This window comes from Eschrichtius robustus, chromosome 8, assembly GCF_028021215.1.
Source record: "Eschrichtius robustus isolate mEscRob2 chromosome 8, mEscRob2.pri, whole genome shotgun sequence".
In the NCBI taxonomy this organism is placed as follows: Eukaryota; Metazoa; Chordata; class Mammalia; order Artiodactyla; family Eschrichtiidae; genus Eschrichtius; species Eschrichtius robustus.
The window spans coordinates 93,378,588-93,401,176 of record NC_090831.1 but is presented as its reverse complement, the minus strand read 5'-3'; the positions used below and the strand labels follow the sequence as shown (position 1 = coordinate 93,401,176).

The 22,589-nt window shown below is 33.8% G+C and overlaps 1 protein-coding gene across 1 annotated transcript in view; it reads left to right on the top strand.

The window, feature by feature from the left end:
- SAMTOR (S-adenosylmethionine sensor upstream of mTORC1) overlaps positions 1–22,589 on the top strand; it is a 79,854-nt gene that overhangs the window by 3,964 nt on the left and 53,301 nt on the right. Inside the window, exon 2 of the mRNA XM_068550054.1 lies at positions 10,764–10,905. Within this exon, the coding sequence (XP_068406155.1) occupies positions 10,764–10,905 (142 nt within the window). The remainder of the gene's footprint in view (positions 1–10,763; positions 10,906–22,589) is intronic.

Below are 22,589 nucleotides of genomic sequence, written 5' to 3'. Positions count from 1 at the left end.
AAACTACAAGAAAATGTAAAGGCTACAGCTGTTAGGAATAAAAGTATGATCCCCATTCCATTTAGTTTTGATTTTTTAACTTATCTTGTGAATGTCTTTACTTTAGCAATTTTCATCAACTTAATTAAGTCTCTGAATTTACTTATTCTATATGCCAAAACAGGTTAAACAAGTTTGTCACATAAACCCGTGTAGGTTATCAATCAGACAAAAATAAAAATGCACGTTAACCTGTTAACAGTGATATTCTCAAAGTCATGGTTTAATGGGAGATCTTTATTATACTTTTCTACATTTAAAAAAGTCAATCTTATTAGTAGCAATGATAATATTATAAAAGTAGTTAGAGTAAGTAAGACAGATTACTGATACTGAAACAGAAAAGGAGAACACAGAGTAGGTTGGTTCTGTAGACTAAGTCTGGAAAACACTGTGTTACAAAGGTTAACAGCTGTGAGCAGCATTTTAAGAGTCAGCTACTAAATAGCCTAGTTTAGATGTTTAATTCTTATTTATTATTGAAATTATTCTTCCTTGTTTGAGACAAAGGGTGAGCTAGAATAGCAGTTTAGGATAAGCTGAAAAATACATTTGTGATTGAGTTTTCTTTAGCATACATCTAAAACGAGAATTGTAGGGGGGAAGGAAAAAAACCTTTGAATTAGAAATAATTTTAAACTAAAACCAAAAAGTCTAAAAATGAAAGAATAAATGTATCGTTAGAGTTTTTCCTGAAACAAAGTTTTGAAATTGTTTTTAAAATTAGGATAACAGACTATGTGTTTTTAATTGAAATTTTCTAATTTTTTTTCCTTCGGTGGCTTTCAAAACTGTTTCAAAATACAGACCAACTCCATGACCCCAAGACACTTTTCACAGGTTCTCCTTGTTTTACTTTTTTATCAAGTGAAGTTTTACTCTTTTCTCCTTACGTGGTCTTTTCTGATTCTGATATAGAATCTGAAAGTGCTGTTTTTTGTGGTAGAATCTTTGCTCAATCAACAAAATAGGTGAAAAATGTCCACAGAAATGCTTGTTAACTTTGCCCTAGGAGAGTTTGAACTGCCATTCTAGCAGGGGAAAAAAAATGAAAAGAGTTTAATAATTAGTAACACTAAAAGATAAAGGGAACATTGATAAACAGTCAGCTCAATGAGGTACACATAGTATATTAACTATTTGATTTTGTTATTTCTAGTCATCTTTGTATCTTTTTAGGAATTTTTTGTATTTCAAAAGATACGGTAAAACTAAAAAGTATTGGTATAGATCCTTTGATTGTTTTGTGGGAAAAAATATAACAACAAATGCAGTGGATATTAGCCTTGATTCCTCATCAGTATCATCTCTGGGACTTTGTGGAACACAGGCATCTGTATTATTTAAAAGCTCCATAGATTATACAGTGGACAAAAGGGTTGAGGAACACCTAGCTAAAGTACTATAGATTGGAGTAGGAAGGAATCTAGAAGAAAGTAGATCAGCTAGGAGACTCTTACACTAATCTATTTTTTAAAGGTGAATAATAGCATAAATAACAGTGGTGATCATGAAAATAGAGAAAGATAAGTCAAATAGTCAAACATAAGTCAAAGTCAGAGTGAGCAGTTTTAGTGAAAGTAAAGGGGAAAAGAGTCAATGATGATGCCAAGATTTCTTGCCTGGAAAAATATAAATAGCCATTTCCATCCAGTTTGGAAATGTCTGTGTTGAGGTGGGAGCAGGGAGAAAAGAGTAGACAGGCAGGTTGGCTTGTCATAGGGATAGTGGTAATGATTTAGTTTGGAAGGTATCCCTTGGAAGTGAAGGATTGGAAACTCTCTCTTGAAGTTGCAGCTTTGAGGGCAGATGAATGACCCAGTGGAGTAATGATAATGTATAACTGAGGACAGATCCTTGGAAGATACCAGTAGTGTCCAATTTTACATAAGTACTGCCCATTCTACCATATGCTCCCATGACACAATTGCCTTGCTTTTATCATAGTTATCACTTACCAGTTCACTTGTCTTTCTCACTGAATTTAGTTACTTGAGTAGGACTCTGCCTTTTATCTTTGTATCCCTAGTACCTAGCACCTTGCCTTGTAGATTTAAGGCACACACACACAAAAGAAAAGCTGATATACATATTTCCTTATAGTTTGAGTCTAATCTTTTTGTATTCAGAACTTTTACATTTTAACTTTGGATACAAATTTTTTGTAATGAATTTATGGTCATATCTTTTTAAGTGAGTATATTAGATTAACCTTTTGAAAATGGTCCAAATTATCATTATTAGTATCATTCCATTTTTTTATTAAAAAAACTGTAAATAGTGGCAAATATAGATTAAAAAGAAGTTTTTGTTTTCAGAAAATGAGAACTAATAAGGATATTGTGTGTGGTATAATGTGTCTTTGTGTGTGTTGGTATTAAGATGATAATTTTGTGTATGTGTATATATATTATATACTCTAACTTCACACACAAAATTTTGCAACCCCAATATCAATTGCCTAAATTTTGGAGGTGAAATTTGTACTAGTTGTAAAATCCAAGCATCTGAGAACCACTGATCTAAACTGTACTAATTTATTGTGCTTTAAGTGTAGATATATTGATGCTCATTGCAAGGGTTATTTTAGAACCCTATGGCTTTAGAGAGACATCTGAGTATCCCCTATTCTCATTTATACAGAAATTGCTCTACTTATATAGAAATTCCTATTCCCATTTATATAAAAATTTAAGTCCCAGAAGTTTCTCCATAAGTCCTTTGCTTACACTAAACAAGAGATCTGTGTGGTGGTACACATTTCGGTAAAGTTGTTTCACAGGGGAATAACAGATACTGATGCCATTGATTCTAACTTTTCTTGATTCTTTTCTATCTCTTGTACAGGATGTGTTCAAAGTTTTACATTTCAATTAACTGTTTTTATCATAAATATGTTTATAATAAGAGAGTGCTCCATGCACAGAAGATGCACCATTGGCCAAACTGTATTTATAAATGTGAACTTTTATCTATGCAGTGTTTTGTTTTTTAATTAAATTTGACTCTTCAGTTTGCCCCAAGTCTCAATTGCTCTGTGTATTATTTCACCAGACTTTTGAGTTTACAGTCTTGCCATAGACCCATGGCTTTAAGCCATGGCTGCACAGTGGATTCATTTGGGGAGCAGTGAAATAAACGACCAGTTCCCACTTCAGACCAATTAAATGAAACTTCTAGGTGATTCCAGTGTGCAGCCAGAGTTGAAATCACTTCCAGAAATCTGACAAATAATGCAGTTGCAGAGACTAAATAACTGCATTTGACTGACAAAAGACCATTTGTTTGTGGCTAGTAGAGTCAGTGTGCTTTGCTTTAGTGCAAAGCTTTGCTCATATCCATGAAAGTTCATAAATTAAAAACTCATAAAGAGAGGCAAGGTGGTATAGCGGTTATGAGCATGGACTTTGGCCCTTGACTGCCAGGTTTGATGTGTACCCTTGAGAAGGTTACTTAATCTCTCTATACTTCAATTTCCTTATCTGTAAAGTAAAATATCTGCCTCAAAGGGTTGGTATTAGAATTAAATGAATTAATATTTGTAAAGTACTTAAAACAGTATCTGGTACATAGGAAGCATTACTTGTGTTAAATACATAATTTTAAAAATAAAAGGTGTATTTGTAGCTACCACCTGGATGCATTAAGGGCATTGAAGATTGAATGGTTTCTGGAATTTCTATCTAGACTGTTCTATAGTGTCTTTCTTCTTCAGTATTAGGATGGTTGTAGTGTTTTTTCTTTTCTTTTCTTTTTTTTCTTGACCCCCTTTGCTCTTTGTATTTCTAACTTTTTATGTGAAAGGTCCAACCTTTTTAGCACATTAGAATACTAGGTTTTTCCCCTTATCAGAGAAATGACTAGTCGCAACACGTTAGGTGTAAGATGCAGGTTTGCAGGTGGTTCGTTTGTTTGATTCTCAGGAGCTGCTTCAACACCAAACATCTTGGATGTTTTTGTCCCACCTCTATGTGTGTCACTATATCAGATGCTCAAGAATACTGAGAAAGCTGGTCTGTGTGTGGTTTAACTATGTTCGTGAGACAATCTTGTCCTGATCACTTTGTTTTAATGTCTTGGAATGGCTGCTGAACTTGTTTCCACTTGGTCATGAGTTTCTCTGCTTACTTCATATTAGAGAAAATGACCTTTCAATGTTCTTTGAACTTGAATTTGGTAATCTGGTCATCTATTTGGTAATATACCTAAGTAAAAGTGAAAATTTTCTGAATTTCTAAAAGTTTAAGACTTGTTTGTGATACTCAAGGTAACTCCTTGTTTTTGTTTTCAGAGTATTTGATGACCCTCAAATTTAATGAAATATAGTTTTTATTTTGTAACTTATGCTGTGTTCACAGCACGTCATATTTTAAAATGAAATTTATTGAGGTACAGTTTATATACAATAAACTACACACAGTTAAAGTATATAATTCACTGGGTTTGGCAGATGTATACACCCTATACATCTTTTACCACAATCAAGACACAGAACATTTCTGTTGCCCCCCAAATTTCCTCGTGCTCCTTTGCGTCATTCTCTCACTCTACTCTTGGTCCCACTGATCTCTTGTCCCTGTAGATATGTTTTCATATTTTAGAATTTTATATACATGGAATCATATGATACCTTCTCCATTGCATTGTACGCCATTTAAGGACCACAATAGTGCAATGTTAATCTTTGGTATCGTGACTCACAAGGCTAAACTGACAAGAATGACATGCTATTCTTATCTTAAATTGGCCTCAGATTTACACTTGCTAAATGTCTTATCTTCTGTGCTTTATATTCTGTCTTTTTATACTGAGAATTAGAATAGAGTTATTGAAAAAATAATATTATTTCTAATGTACTTCTAAACATCAAATGGTCCCAGCATGTAAAAATGCATGAACCTTAGCACCTCTTATTCATTTTATTCATTTACAGGTAATTCTTTATCTATGTAATGTGTTACCAATAATTTCTTCTTAATCTTATAGATTTTCCAAAAAGACCCATGTACTATAATCAAAGAATTTAATAGATGTGATTGCATTTCCACTTGCAAGTTTGTTTTTTTTTTGTGACAATAATGTGAAGTGAAAAAAAAATGATAAATTAGCTTAAAACAGTGGAGAGTCTTCAGAAAATTGACTTTGAACCTATTGGTTTCCTAAACGTCTTGTAACTAATATTTTGAGAACACTGTTTGAAGTATTCAAATTTGACTGCTTATTCATCACTATTATCTACTGACAGTTATGAACTGTAATTTGAATTTTACTCTAGCAACTACTTAATTTGTAATTTTTGGTGTTTCTTATAATTTTTGAGCACGGTGAAAATTTAAATATTTTCTCCCCCATTAATGGGGCACCATGATTAACTTCTATAGCTTATATAAGTTATAAATCAAAAGTAGTCTTTGCCTTTCAATTTATACTTTCTAATGGAAAAAATCACACCTGGTTTTAATAGAAAACTCTCTATATAAACAAGTGACAGAGTACTATAAGGATGGCAAATGCATATAGGGGGGAATTGTAAGATGATCAAATGGGAGGCAGGTAAATCCTCTTGAAGAATATGGGAATTCAGTTATGTTTTGAAGGAAAGAAATTTGCTATACCAGATGGCATTAGAGAGGTTAATTCAAAAAGGAAGAATAGTATCCATTCTAAAGAGACAGTTTAGAGATTCCATTGGTTCACCTGAGTTTGGACCTGTAATACAGCTGTTCTTGAGCAACAATAAATAACTCCTTAACTTATTATACTTGGTTCTTACAAAGACAGCTGCAGTCAAAGTAATAATATCTTAACTAATCACAAAATTCTTAAAAATGGAACTCTTTTTTTTTTTTTAACAGGTCTATGACGTATTTATTTTATAACTGGAAGTTTGTACCCTTTGACCCCCTTCACCTATTTTGCCCACTCCCCTACCCTCTGCCTTTGGCAACTACCAGTCTGTTCTCTGTATCTATGAGCTTGCTGTTTGGTTTTCCTTTTTGCCTTCTTAGATTTCATAGAACTTTGTCTTTTTAATCAACTAATGAATGTGCTATTTTTTCCTAGTTATTGTCTTTTCATAGGAAATAACTTATATTTATTCTTCAGTTGTTGCATATGTTTGTGAAGGTGAGTTTAGTCAATAATTATGGTATTATCCTGACAGTAGGACCATGCTTCAGAATAATTTGGTTCATCCGATTTCCATACTGAATTTGGTTTGGCAACTTTAAGTTGACATCACTTGTGTTTTGAATTATTAATTAATTTTTTAATTAGTGTTTTTAAAAATTTAAATGTAAAGAGAATATAATGAATAGAAGTCATGTTAATGTGAACTTCATTCTAGAATTTTATGAGACCATCAGGTGACTTTAAGACCTGGAAGAGCTTTAAGTTGATCTTAAAACGATGTATTTGAACAAATGAATACTGATTTCTTCTCTAGATTTATTATTTTAGTCTGACTATAAAATGTTTATTAACTATTAATTTCAAGTTAGGCTGCAGGACATATATATATTTAATTGTGCTTTCTAAATATAATTTTTTAATTACCCAGATTTCTCTGTGTTAGGGCAAAGTCAAATGTATGCATTAATTAGAGGTTTTCCTCTCCTTCTCTCCATTCCCTTCTCATCCCTTCCCCCCTCCCCCCTTTTCTCTCTCTCTCTCTCTTTTTAACTAAGATACATTCATATTTTTATAGGATGCCTGTAAGAAATAAATAAGAAAATAGATTATTAACCACAACGATTTTGAGTCATCACAAATACCAATATATAAAAATCATTATAAAGCTAATTATTAATTCATTGAGACCTCTGATTGATTGAACTTTAATACTTAAGCATTTCTTGTTCTGTTGAGTAGATTTTTGACGCAGACCTCAGGAAGTTCTTAGTTCTTGATTTACCTTTCGATAATGAAAAAGTATTTCCTTTTAAATAAGACAATCTTTTAAATATTGGGTGACCTAATAACTAAAAGATAACAACAACCAAAAAATCCTCAGAATTGAGTTTTAACATATTTTTTTGCATATGCAGTTTGACCAAGTTAGCAGCAGAGTTTTGAATTTGTATACTGGGCACTGGTGAACTTTAACTTTTAGAACCCAAATCATAAATTATTTTGAAAATACAGCGATTAAAAGGTAAATAGCATTATTTTGAATACTGTAAAAACAAATAATGGGCTGTTATGAAAAAAACCTGAATTTTCCCATTCTGTTTTTAATAAATTTATTTATTTTAAAAATAACCTTTCAAGGGTATTCTGGAAAGTGGAATTTCTGAAGGCTAACTATATTTTTTGTTCAACTTTGTAACCACCAGACATGTAACATAGTATATACCTAGTAGTTGGGGTCTGATACTTTTTGTTGAATAAATACATGATTTAAAAGTTCTGGGTCCAGAGTGGCTTACATGGATCATAGTGAATATGTCAGGTTCATATCTCTGTTAGAGCAGATACCACATTTTAATACATCTTCTCCCCTTCCTTTGATGCCAGTGCTTGCTCGTTAACTTTATTATTCTCTGTAGTGTTTGACCTAGAGTATTTTTTCAGCAAATCTGTTGAAGGAATGAAAAGTATGTACAGTTGCATTTAGTTTCAATTATATATTAAGTGTACTGACTTTATTAATCACATTAATCTCAGTATCAGCATATTTAGAGAGTCTGGAGACTCTTAAAAGTTAGTGAAAACATTAAATTGAAGTTTGCAATCAGTTTCATAGGCTTACAGACAAAATGTGAATCCTTCCTCAAAACTTTAGTAGAGCAGATAGTAAGCCTTAAAACTACATAAAAAATTGAAGTATTTAAAGAGAATTTAGTTAAATTTAGTTTAGAATTTAGTTTAATTCTAAATTTGGTTTAGAATTTAGTTAAATAGTTAAAATAGTTAAAGAGAATTTTGAGTGTGAGAAACTAGAGGTCATCTAAAAAGCTGAAGGGCAGTAGGTTTCCATATATATATAAACTCATCTTTGTATCTCATAACTAGTAGAATAATTCTAGAGTAAATTGAGTTTCACAGTATACATGTCATAGTAAGGACTCTGAGAATTTATAGTAGATGCCTTTGGCAGCTCACATAGCATACCATTGGTCCTGGGGTGTGGTGGACAAACACTGTGAGCCCAGAGGCACTCAGCCCCGACAGAGTCCCATTTTAAATGTGTGTTGCTTTCTTTTCTACTTTTCACCTTTTTCCAACACTGATGGAGCCCACTGAGGGCATCCCCTTTTTCAGTGCCTAAGTATAGACTAGAGGTACAGGTTGTTAACAACCTTCAGTTAACGGGGGATAGTAACTGATAGATAAATGGTCCAGCCTCCCATCCTTTCGGTATACAATTCCAGAGGCTTTCTGTATACTTCTGTGTTGCCCACAGCAGCAGCCTCAATAATGCACCCTTGTATTAGCATTTTCTCCTCCCTTAACTTGTTCTCCCACTCCCTCACTCCTGTTTCATAGGGTTCCCTCCTAAATAGACTACTTGAACCCAGGTCCTTGTCTTAAGTTGTTCCTTCTGTAGAATCTAAACTAAGAAGTCTTAAAAAAAGGAAATCTGTTTAAGTATGTTAAACATAGCTTTTCCCAAACGTATTTTTTTTTAAATTTTATTGCATTTTTATTTATTTTATTTATTTATTTTTATATTTATTTTTGGCTGTGTTGGGTCTTCGTTTCTGTGCGAGGGCTTTCTCTAGTTGCGGCGAGCGGGGGCCAGTCTTCATCATGGTGCGCGGGCCTCTCACTATCGCGGCCTCTCTTGTTGCGGAGCACAGGCTCCAGACGCGCAGGCTCAGTCGTTGTGGCTCACGGGCCTAGTTGCTCCGCGGCATGTGGGATCTTCCCAGACCAGGGCTCGAACCCGTGTCCCCTGCATTGGCAGGCAGATTCTCAGCCACTGCACCACCAGGGAAGCCCTTCCCAAACGTATTTGATCATAGAACTTTTGTTTGAATGACTTATATTACCAGAAAATATAGTAAATTTATGTATTTATGATATGTACATTACATAAGACAGTGAAACTTACATATTCAAACAATGGACCTTTTAGAGTTGACAATATCCATCTCAAAAAAAAGATAAAGCACCTTTAAAATAATACTGTACCTTAATGAATCATTTGACATCAAGTCTGATGAGTAAAGTCAGGAATAGTCTTATGAACATCATAGGTTTATTAAAGTATCATTAATCAAAATATTTGTTTCAAAGACTTTACTTCCTGTAGTCCTACTTAGATACTTGATAAATAACTACATCTGAAAGATGTTACCAAAACTGAGGGGTTTTTCTTTGAGAATGTAGAAAAATTTGTTTGCCTGCTTGTTTTCAGTGGACAGTTATTGCCAACCTGCTGTATAACAAATTGAGAGCCCTGTCACTACACAAATATTAGTGATTAATGAAAATATTATTGTATAAGAACATAACCATGAAAAAAGAGAAAGCTTTTCATCCTTTTGGGGTTTAAAGTCAATATTCAGACCAAGGCTGAGACTGATACATATTCATCTTAACTGAGCAATGTGTGTGTGAGGGCATGTTTGTACCCTTATTGCTCTTTCTGGTATTGGTCAAACTAGAAGGCTAATAGTTTGGTTTTCAACTCAGTACGTGCTGGGCTAAGTGCTTAAAATAACCAGTAAAGTTTTTCAAATTTTGAATAGATAAGTGTTGTTAACTTTGAACTATTATAATTCCTTTTCTGTTAAAAAAAACCCAACTCTTAAATACTGGAATCTAATTGTCTCACCTGGGGAAAGAACTTGACTATAATTACCATCCCCAAATTTGGTTGTTGTGTTTATGTTTTTAAGTTTATTCTGTCACTAAACAATTTATGTCTAAGAACATTGATTGAAGCCAACTTGATAATTTTTGTTTACTCTTTTACCTTTACAATTATGTAAATGTTATTTATTTGGCTGTGGCATATTCATACCTTTCTTTATCAGAACTCACATTGATTTTTCAAATTAAATATGATGACTGATCTAATTTAAAAAGAAAAAAGGTAGTAGCTGGAAGTAATGCTGTGGCCAGATAATGTAGTCAGCTTATAATTTTTATTCATCTTATAAAGACTCAAAACTTTGGAGAGGTTTCCAAGGTAATTTCTCTAGCAATGTTTTTGCACTAGGATTATAATTTTTTAAGTGTATGCCTACAGCAAGTCCAAGTGTATCAATACACAGCCATTTAACTTGCATGCTAATTTATGTTGCCATCTCACCTATCAACCCCTTTTAATATAGAAAACTGATAAATTTGTAGAGATCCAAGAAAATAACATACAAGAAGAAGGATTAAGTGGCTTCTCTGTTGCTGCAAGGTCATATTGCCCAATGGTAGCAGGACAATTAATGTTTGAATGCCCAGCCATACTTGTCCCCTACCAGGATGTTTTTGGTTTATAAATTGATAACTTGTATATGTCTACTTATATTTATTAGTTTTATTCAGCTTCACAAATCCATCTGTTTAAAATGGTAAAATTTATTTGGTTATCAAATCATCATGGTTAAAATGATGAATCTATTTGCATAAAGGAACTTCGAAAATTATGAAGTTTAAACTTCATGGAATTTTACTTCATGAGTTTGCTTTTATTCATCTTTAAATAATTGTAGATTATGCTGAAGCTTTTAAGAGCCTGACGTATTTTAAGTCAACTTTATTTTTTTCCTTGTTTTTAGTGGGAGATTTTGATAAGATCTGGCGAGAACATTGTGAGGATGAGGAAACACTTTGTGAATATGCTGTTGCAATGAAAAATTTGGCAGATAATCATTGGGCAAAAACTTGTGAGGGCGAAGGTCGTATTGAATGGTGTTGTAGGTGAGTGTTTTTATGAACTAACATTTTTGGTTTCTAATGTATTATTTAAATTCTTAAGTCTAAATAATTCCGTATATGATTCATTGTACCAAAATAGAAATGTTTTAAAACAGATGATGTCTTTTAAATAGCTTCTCCCCATTGCCTCACTTTCTCTCTGTTTATTTCATTCACCTTTTTTTAATCAAAATGTTTTTCTTTGATATAACTTAAATTTCTTTGTTTCAACTTTTTAAATGTATAACTTTAAATACATTTAATATGTTTAATTAAGCATTGGTACATTTAAAATATGAGATTTAGCACTTGACTCATCATTAATAAGTTATAGTATAGAAATTTCTTTAGACAATTATATTTGGATTCAAGTAAAAATGAATACTTTCAATTCTTTAAAGCTGAAAACATCTTAAAAGTTTCCAAATCCTGAATTTTTATATGTGGTTCAGGGTATTCCAGCACTTATATTGACTTTGGATAATGTTTATTTTCTCATAGCAGAGCTTCTAATTTTAAAAACATTTGAAAATGGAATACTGCTGATCATTTCTCTCAAGTGGTGAAATAATAAGAATGAATTTGTATATTGACTGAATTTAAAAATCACTTCCCAGAAAACAAAACATTATCTTTCTGCTTGGACAATAAGTTTATGGTAACTTTAGGTTTATATTTCATTTCAATTATTTTTTATTCAAAGTTTCTGTTTTGATTTCATTTAAAAGTTATGTAATAGTGCCTATTTCATTTATTCAACAAATAATCCAGAGAAAAATATGTATTTTACTTCATTCTTTTATTTATTCATTTAATAAATAAATTTAAATGATTGTCGACTGTGTACCAGTCACATCATAGGCACTGTGAGTATAGCACTCAACCAAACAGATAAAATCCTTGCTCTCACTGAACTTACATGCTAGTGAGGGTTAGAAGCAAGAAACAATACATAAGTCAAATATACACTAGGTCAGATAATGGTAAGTGCTGTGAGAAAAATAAAGCAAGGAGAAATAAAACAATTTTAAATAGGGTAGACAGAGAAGGCCTCACTAAAGTGATGTGTAAAAGACATGAAGGAAGTAAGAGAGCAAGCCTTAACAAGTCCAGAGGCCTTGAGACAGGAGCTTGCTGGCATGTTTCAGAAACAACAAGGAGACCAGTGTGGCTAGAACAGAATGAGAAGGGGAGAGTGATAGAAAATAAGATAACAAACAGCTAGATTTTGTAGGATCTTGTGGACCATGGTAAAGACATTGGCCTTTATTCTGCATGAGATGCGAAGTCATTAAGTGTTCTAAGAAGAAGTAACAGGATCTTATTAATCTTTTGAAATGTGTCAGTGATTTTTAAGAACTAATTGTAGTGTTAAGATAGACTATAGAAAAGGCAAGGATGTTAGTAAGGAAACCAGTTAGGAAGCTGCTACAGTAATTAAGGCACAAAGTTATAGTGAAACAGTTCTCTTGGAGAAGGAGAGAGTGAATGGACAGACGGTGTGGTAGGATTACTGCTCAAATGAGTATAATGACTTAAGAGAGGAGCAGGGGAGATGGTGATGTATACATGGTGGTGATTATGATGATATGTAAGAAGTGAGCTGAAAATGTGAGGTAGGTGAGGAACAGTGAAAAGATTGTTATTATCAATGGATTGTGGAGCCAAAGAATTGTGGAGTTGAACTAAAGGAAGGAGCCAGAATAATAAGAAATGAGATGCTTGGGATTAAAATGTTTGGGTTTTTTTTTTTGCTTTTTCTAGAGGAAAAATGGTTATAAATGTGACTATTCTACAAAGTATACATTTCTCCTTCAAGCTAAGAAACGCAAATTGATGCATACTACTGAGCCAAATATTTCCCTTGTGATACAAAGTAATAATGTAATCCAATCAGGAAGTCAGTACCATCGCTATTTAAGACCAGCATTCTTTGCTCTTAGCAGCACTGCTTTTAAATTAGTATTCCAATACATCAGGCAAGCTCTCAGACTTTATTTCAAATACCACTTTGATATGTGGTATTCTCATAGGAGCATTTGCTTGTACCTTCCACTTGAATAATGAATATGCCTCACACTTCACTCTTCTTTCTTTTTCCTCACATTTGTGTTTTTATCAATAGTTTTTGTATCTACATGTGTTCTGAAAGAGGTCATTTTTAGGTCAAACTGCTGAAAAAGAACATTAATAAGAATTTAGGTCAAACTGCTGAAAAAGAACAGTGGCAAAATATGGTAAAAAGATTTTACTATGGAAAGTAATCCCAAGAGAAGTTTTATAGTGTCTTTACTTTAAACTTAAAACTAGGTTGGGAAAAAAGGCTTCAAAGCAATATTGAATTTTGAAATGAGTTATCTGTAGTTCTAACTTGGGTTATATGTATTTCCTTTCCCTGTTGACAGTTCTAAGAGAGCAGTGTCACTCTGAAAAGCTAAAATCAGCTTTAAAAGGGGTTTGACAAAAGTTCGCTTCCAGTAGTTATACTAAAAACTTTAGAGGAATTTGATGTGTGAAATAAGTCTTACTGACATTACCTTGCTGAGATTTTGTTGACTGTTCAGCTTGAAGAATTATACATAAGATTTCCTTCTAAAAATTAGTAAAATTATATTTGTAATATGAAGTATTTAAATTAGAAACAAAACACAATATAAAGTTATAGTTGTATGTTTAATAAAAGAATTTGCCTTTTCTAACTCTCCACACAGAGGAACATATAAACACACCATTTCCTGAACCATTTGAGAGTAAATTGCAGATGACATGACATTTCATCTCCATCTCCTACATAACCACAATACTATAAACACATTAAGACGATTAACAGTAATTTCCTAAAATATCTAGTGCATAAAATTCAGATTTTTGTTATTGTCCCCATAACATACTTTATAATTTTTTTCTCCTAAATCAAGGCTTGTGCTTTGATGGTTAAATTTTTTAGGTTATTGTTTTTGTTTTCCCTAACATTGTTTTTAGAGAAATGTCAGTTGATTTGTAAAATATACCACATTATGTATTTTGTGATTGTTGGTTTGAGGTGATTAGTAGCATTGTTCAAATATTCTATATATCCTTACTGATTTTTCTTTTTGGCCTTCTATCAGTTACCAAAAGAGATGTTTCCAAGATATCATTTTACTTAATTTTTCTATAATAATTTGGCTCTTCTTTAAAGATTTCATTTTTCTATTGAAGTTCTCCATATTTTCATCTATTCAGTTAATATTTTTCTCTATTAAAATAATTTATAATAGTTATTTTAAGTCCTTGTCAGCTTATTCCAACATAAAATTAATCTGTGGTTCTGTTTCTTTTGGCTGTTTTTTCTTTTGGTTATGGATCATTTTTTTCTGCTGCATTGTATGTCTGGTAATTTTTAAAAATACACTGGGTTGGCCAAAAAAGTTTGTTCGGGTTTTTCCATAACAGCTTACAGAAAAACCCGAACGAACTTTTGGCCAACCCATATATACTGGCATTATGTTTAGAAGAGACTGGGGTAAATATTATTTTCCCAGAGAGGGCATGGTTTTTTCTCTGATAGGCAGCTGGGATAAGAGATTGAACACTTTGATCTCATCAGGAGTTAGGCTGGGTTGAAGCTGGATTACCACTTTAGATAGTTTCAGTTCACATCTGGCTTCAAATGCCTTGAGAGTGAGTCCTGTTCTGTGTATATTACAGGTACCAACCTGTAGCAGGACTCTGGGACCTAAGCCCATGGAAGAGTGCAGAGAATTTTCTTTGCTTTTTTAGTCCCACTCCCAAGTCTCCAGTGCTCCCCCCTCCCCCACCTTTTTCTTACTTGAAAAAAGACCTGTGGGGGGAAGGCAGGAGAATGGGGTGAACAATCTCTGCATTTGGGTTTCTTCAAGTTTCCAGTGTGTCACTCCATTCTAAGCAGCCATTGAAAGCTCTGCTGCTTTTCCTTCAGTCGAACAAAATTCCTCTACCTTGGAAGGCTTGATCCTTCACCATTCATGCTCCTTTTCAGCAAATGCACAAAGTGCCTGTGGTCCCTTCCATTAGACCTCTTTGCATACTCAGTTCTCTTGATTTCTTTTTAATACATTATTTTTTAGATTGTGTAGGTTTTTTTCTTTTTTCCTAGTTATAGCACAACCAGGGGTCTGTTGTGATTATCTGTATCCTAATCCAAAACTAGCTTTGTGTCTTTGTTTTGGATTTATTTGATTGTTTTATCATGGTGCCATTTAACTACTTCCTCAGTCTCCTTTATTTCTTATAAACTGAACGTTGAGTCTAAAGTGTTGATTCAGGTCCCAGATTTTTTGCCAAAATATTTATTAGGTGAAACTGCATACTTCACATTGCAACACATTAGCAAGTTCTTATTGTCAGGTTATTCCACTATTAGAGATGCTAAATTTTGCCATTTGGTTAAGGTGGTAACTACTAGATCCTTCCATTGTAAACTTATGTTTTCCCTTTGTAATTAGCAAGTCATACGTAGAGTGACATTTTTGGCTTGTGGATCAATCCTGTCTCCCAACAATCTTTCAACTAGCAGGTTTACTCCATTTATTAAATAAATTTGGGGTGGTAAAATGATTTTTTTAATTGTATCATTCGTTGCATTTATTAGCGGTCATTCTTCTGTAAATAAAAACTTTCCCTTATGAACAGGGAATGATTACATGTTTTCTGGAAAGGCTAGGTAAAAATAAACATATACATGTAATTCTTTCTGTTTAATTAGCAATTTTCGGAGTAAGGAGTTGGTGTAATAGTCAATTCCAATTGTGACAGATGAGTTGTGGTTTTGTTGTTGTTTGGTTGGTTGGTTTGGTTTTGGTGGGTTTTGTCTGTTTGTTTTTGGAATATCACTGTAGGCTCCTGGATTCACTTTTTCCATCAGTCTTTGATTTGTGTGTGTGTGTCTGTCTTCAAATTAATCCGTATTTAGCCAGTGGGAGCCTCTTCAAAGCTGGCTTCTTGGTTCTGACATCACCTTTGAGCACTTCTTGCTATCTACTACAAGATAAGCTTTACCTTCCAAGTCAAGACCTACAATCAAGGAGCCTTAGTTTCTTGTAGTGAGAAATAGAAATTAAGATCTGGGCACTAGATATGCTTCTGGGGTGTCCTTCCTTCTAGAATTTTTCACTGAACAGAAATATATATAGTCTTAAATTCATAATTGATATTTACTATTCAAATGTAACATTACAGGTTTTTTGCCTAACTTCTTTGTTTTATATTTGTATATTATCTCTTCTGTTACTCTGAAGGACTTAGTTTGGAATGACATCAACATATTTGCTTTGTTCTATAGTTCACATAAAATGGTTTCAAAATTACAGTACCAATTCTACTTCTAACAATCAACTGAGTGAAGTTTAAGATTTCTTTGCAGTTAGTTCTTTCGTCTTTAGAACATATCTCACTAAGGGTCACAATACTGTGTTTAAAAGTGACTTGAAACAATTCTTTTGTGTATGGTTATGTTACCAATTTACTTTGCAGTTAGTTTCACTTTACTTTGTTTTATGGGCTTTTTTCTTATTTTCTTTTAATCTGAGGGAATATAAGGCATTTACATGGTTCAAAAGTCAAAACTTGGGGCTTCCCTGGTGGCGCAGTGGTTGAGAATCTGCCTGCTAATGCAGGGAACACGGGTTCAAGCCCTGGTCTGGGAAGATCCCACATGCCGCGGAGCAACTGGGCCCGTGAGCCACAACTGCTGAGCCTGCGCGTCTGGAGCCTGTGCCCCGCAACGGGAGGGGCCGCGATAGTGAGAGGCCCGCGCACCGCGATGAAGAGTGGCTCCCGCACCACAATGAAGAGTGGCCCGTGCTTGCTGCAACTAGAGAAAGCCCTCGCACGAAACGAAGACCCAACACAGCTAAAAATAAATAAATAAATAAAGTAGCTATTAAAAAAAAAAGTCAAAACTTTACAAAAAGGTATACTCAGAATAGGCCCCCTTCCATTTTCTTCATTTGTTTCTTGTTTCTCCTTTTTGCAGAAATAAGCAAATTCATACAATGTATATACATGTATCCATCCTGTCTTATCTCTTCAAGTGGTACATGTCATATACTCTCTTTTGTACATTTCATTTTTACTTAATATTATGTCATGGAGATCATTCTATTTGATATTGTATTAATCAGGGTTCTCCAGAGAATTGGCTCATGTGTTTGTGAAGGCTGACAAGTCCCAACATCTGCAGGATGAGTTGACATGCCAGAGACCCAGGAGAACCAAACCAATGGTGTAATTCCTATCCTGAGGCCAGCAGGCTCGAGACCCAGGAAGAGCTGCTGTTTCAGTTTGAGTCTGAAGGCAGGAAAAATTCAGTGTTCCAGTTCAAAGGCAGTCAGGCAAGAAGAATCTCGCATACTCTGGGGAGGGTCAGCTTTTTTGTTTTATGCAGACCTTCAAGTGGTGGGATACAGCCTACCCTCATTAAGAAGGATAATCTGCTTTACTCAGTCTACCCATTTAAATGTTAGTCTCATCCAGAAACGTCCTGACAAAAATACTCAGAATGTTTGACCAGATATTTAGGCACCCCGTAGCCCAGTCAAGTTGACACATAAAGTGACCATCACAAGTATATAGATGTCTTCCTCATTTTGTTAAGTTACATACAAGCTTTTTCTGTTACAAATAGTGCTGTAATGAATAACCTTGTGCATATTCATTTTGTATTTTTGGCATTGTATCTTTGTAGATTTGTAGACGTGGAATTGCAGAGTAAAAGAGTAAATGCATGTGTGATTTTGTTGGATTTTGCCACATCACCCTCCATAGACGTTATATCATTTAATTCCATGAGCAAAAATGACAATACCTGTTTCTCCAAAATCTTAACCAACAGAGTATGTTGCCTACCTGTTGAATTTTTGCCAGTCTGATAGATGGGAATTGATATCTCTGTGTGATTTTAGTTTACGTGTCTCTTATGAATGATGTTGAGTACGTTTTCATATACTTAGGAAATATTTGCCTTTTTTTTCTGTGAATTATGTGTTTGTGTTTTTGATGCTTTTTTTCCTAATGGTTTTTGGTCCCTTTTTTCTTGATTTTTTTTAGAGCTCTTTATATAATTTAGAGATATGTGCCCTTTTTCTTTGAGTTTGTATCTTTTGCCATGCAAGTTTTTGTTTTGCCATGCAGAAGGTTTTTGTTTTCACGTAATCAGATATATCTGTCTCTTCTTTTATTGCTTCCAGATTCCAGTTGTCTTAGAAAAGCTTTTCTGATTCCCAGACTGTAGGAATTCCTATTAGAAATTCACTCATGTTTTCTTGTAGTACTTTTATGGTAATCATTTTTTTTTTACATTTAGATCTCTGACCTCCTTGGAATTCATTCCAGTGTTTGTTGCAAAGTATAGATCTAACCCCCCCCAATAGTTTTTTATTTCTCCAACATCATTTATGAAAAGGTCTACCTTTTCTACAGTGATTTGACATATACTTACGTGATATACCAAGTTTCCCCACATAATTGGTTATGTTTTAGGACTTCCTGTAATGATTCCTTGTCTATATCATTTAATCCATGCTATTCTATAACATTCTTCCACCTCCCCACCACCATTCTTCTTTCTCAGGATTTTCTTGGTTATTCTTGTTGTTTTTTTTTTTCCATATGTACTTTAGAATCAACTGGTCTAACTAAATTTTTTAAAGTTTGTATGTTATTGGGATTACATTAAATTTTTTAATAACTGGAGAAAAGTGGAATTTTTATAATGTTGAATCATTGTATCCATGAAAAAGTTACATATCCTTCCATTTGTTCTAGTCCACTTTTGAATTTTCAGTCGTGTTTTAAGGTTTTCTGTATAGTGATTATGCACATTTCTTATTATGTTGATTCCTAGGTACTTTATCATTTGTTGCTATTATAGATGAAATCTTTCCTTCCATTGTATATCCTAACAGGCTATTGTTTGTATACATGTGGAGGCTTTTGATTTTTGTATGTTTTACATCCTGTTTTACTGAATTCTCTTACTGTTTGGATTACTTTGTGATTGATTCTTTTGGATTCTCTAGGTATATTATCATATCTGTGTATACATAGAGTTTTATTTCTTTCTCTCCAATTCATTTGACTAATTATTTTTCTCTTGTCTATTGCATTAGCTATGTTTTACTCATTCAGTGATGTGTGTGGTATGTCCCCATTATATAAGTTGCTGGCTTTTTTGGCTGATATATAGATACAATTTAACTGTTAGGAAGTATTCACCAAGCTCTGATTGATTGATTGATTTTATTAGGAATAGCTGTTGGATATTGTTGAATGTCCTTTCAGCATCTATGGAAATGAATAAGTTTTCTCCTTGATTTGTGAATATAGTGAATTATATGGAAGGATTTTTTATATTGAATAATCCTCATATTCCTGAGATACATACTCCTTGGTCATGTTTGATTCTGTTTGTTAAAATTTTATTTCATATTTTACATTGATATTTATTTTTGTATTTTGTATTTTATATTTCTGTATTTTTGGTAGACATTTTCACACCTAATTATCATTGTATTTGCTCCATAAAAAATGACTTTAGAAAATTTTCCTTTGTTTATATGGTCTGGAACTGTTTAAATAGTTTTGGCGTTGCCTAATTTGTACTTGTGTGTTTTATTTATAGAGGTGACTGAGTGATGGCATGGAGAGGTCATTGCCATTGAAAGAATTTATTACTTACATGTCCTGAGAGAAGGGGGTATGCCATGTCACACAGGGAAGCACCACATTTGGTCAGGAGGCAGAAGCAGGAGAGAGGGGAAAAAATAGACCTGATCCTTTATAGGGTTTACATGGGAAAGGCAAAGCAGGGTAAACAGTATAGGACTGGCTAGTTTGAATAATTTTGGTGGGCTTTGGAACATAGGAGCTGTCCCTAACTGTCTGGTACCTGGACCTGGGTTAATTTAGGGTATGGGAAACATGGACTTGTGTGAGAGTTAAATAAAGGAAATGGTTGGGTTGCACATGAGAGGCGTGCTCCCAAGTAAGTTGTTTATTATCTTTAGGAATTAGCTAGCCTTGGGAGAGGCAGTTTCTCCCTGGGTCTGTAAGGCCCTCCCAGATATCAAAACATCCTGAGTTACAGAAAATTAAAAGCTTGATAAATACAGGGGTTATCTGGTTTTTGAAGCCTTGGTAGAATTCCTCAGTGGATACTGATGCTTTTTGCTGAAGCAACTCTTTGATAACTTTCTCTTATTTCATCTATGAATTTTGGTTTTGTTTAAATTTTGCAATTTAACTGCAAAATTAACTGCAGTTTATTAATTCTACCAGTAATCAAGAGTCAAGTTTAATAAATTTTCCTATATTCCTATATCCTATATTTAGTATACTTACCTAGAAAAATCATGTTTCATCTAAGTTTTCAGCTTTATTTGTATAAAGTTATGCAAATTAAAGAACCAGTTTATGTATTTATTTGTTGGTTCTGTTTTTTCCTAACATTAATATCTTACTCCCTTTTTTTGGTTTGTTTACTTTTTTCCCCTAATCCTTTGAGTTGGATATTTATTTTATTTATTTTGATTCTTTCATTTGTATTGATATAAATATTAAAGGTCTGAATTTTCCTCAGGTCACTGTTTTAGTGCATTTCTTAGATTCTGACCTGTGGTGGTTTTGTTATTGTTTTTTAGAAGTTCTGTGATTTTTATTAGTACTCTGCCTTTGACTCCAGAGTTATTTAATTTTTAAAAAAATTTGCAGGTGAAATGAATTTTTTGTTTTGTTATTAGTTCTAGCCTTATTGCATTGAGATTGGATGATTTTGTCTGTATTATTTTTCCTATGGCTCTTACTGTAGTTTTATTTGTGGCCTAATACATGTATATGGTAATTTTTGTGAATATTCCATGTGCACTTGAAAAAGAATAGAGAGTGAAGTTTGTTATGTAGTGATAAGATAAACCTTATTATGCTCTTTAGGACTTCTGTAACCTTACTTATTGTTCATTTACTTGATTGAGAGTGGTATGTTAAAGTTCCCTGTTTTTAGTTTTGCCTGTTTCTCCATGCATCTCATGGAGTTTCTGCTTTGTGAGGATGGCTGCTATGATACGTAGTACATGGCTTCACTGGGAATTGTGGTCTTCAGCATGATAAAGTGTCCTTTTTTAATTCATTTAATGCTTTTTATTCTCTACCAGCCTCTTCGTCAACATTTCCCAGTCATCTCATAGATGAAGTTCATGCTTTAATAATCTTGCAACTGTGATATTCTATGAGTTCTTACATACCAAAAGCTATTTTTCTATAGTTTTGTCACAAGATGCATAACTTGGCTAGATATAAAATCCTTGACTCACACTTTCTTTCCTTCAGTTTTGAAAAAAAAAAAGTTGCTCTATTTTAGTCTCATTTTGTATCGTTTCCCCTTTTTCTCCCCCCCCCACACCCCCCTCGCCTTTTCCCTTCACTCTCTATTGAACCATTTGAAAGTCAGTTGCAGAAATCACAAGACTTTTGCTCCTGAATACTTCAGTGTGTATCATTGCACTTAGTTGTTATTCCTCTTTGGTCTTCTTTAATCTAGGAAAATTCTCGGTCTTTTATGACATGGACATTTTGTAAAGTCAAAGTTTTACAGACTGTCTCAGTTTGGATTTGTATGGTTGTTTCTTTGTGATTAGGTTCAAGTTAAGCATATTATTAGCAAGAATATCACATAGGTGATATTGTATCCTTCTCAGGGTACTACATCAGGAGGCACATGATGTCTATTCTGTGTTTTTGTTTTTGTTTTTCTTTCAAATAGTCATTATTTTTTTAGAGCAGTTTTAGGTTCACAGCAAAATTAAGCAGAAAATACAGGTAGTTCCCATACACCCTGACCCCCCACATGGGCAGTCACATCACTATCAACATCCATCTATAGTGCTACCTTTGTTACAGTTGATGAACCCACACTGACACATCATTAGAATCCAAAGTCTATAGTTTACATTAGGGTTCACTTTTGGTATTATATATTTTATGGGTTTTCATAAATATATAATGACAAGTATCCACCATTATAGTATCATACAGAACAGTTTCACTGCTCTAAAAATCCTCTGTGCTCCAACTGTTAATTCCTTCTTCCCCCAACTTCCCCCCGCACCCAGCAACCACTGACTTTTTTACCGTCTCCATAGTTCTGCCTTTTCTAGAATGTATATAGGTGGAATTATGGTATTTAACCATTTCATATTGACATCTTTCACTTAATAATGTGCATTTAAGGTTCCACCATGTCTTTCTTGGCTTGATAGCTTATTTCTCTTTAGTGGTAAATAATATTCCATCGTCTAGATGGACCACAGCTTGTTTATCTTTTCAGCTACTGAAGGATATCTTGGTTGCTTCCACATTTTGGCAGTTATGAACAAAACTGCTGTAGAGACTTCCCTGGTGGTCCAATGATAAAGAATCCACCTTACAATGCAGGGGACACAGATTCGATCCCTGGTCAGGGAACTAAGATCCCACATGCCACGGGGCAACTGAACCTGTGCACCACAACTATTGAGCTCGAGTGCCTCACTAGAGAGCCTGCGTGCCACGAACAACAGAGCCCATGCTCTCTGGAGCCCGTGCACCACAACTAGAGAGAAAAAACCCAAACGCCACAACTAGGGAGAAGCCTGTGTGCCACAATGAAAGATCCCACATGCCTCAACGAAGAT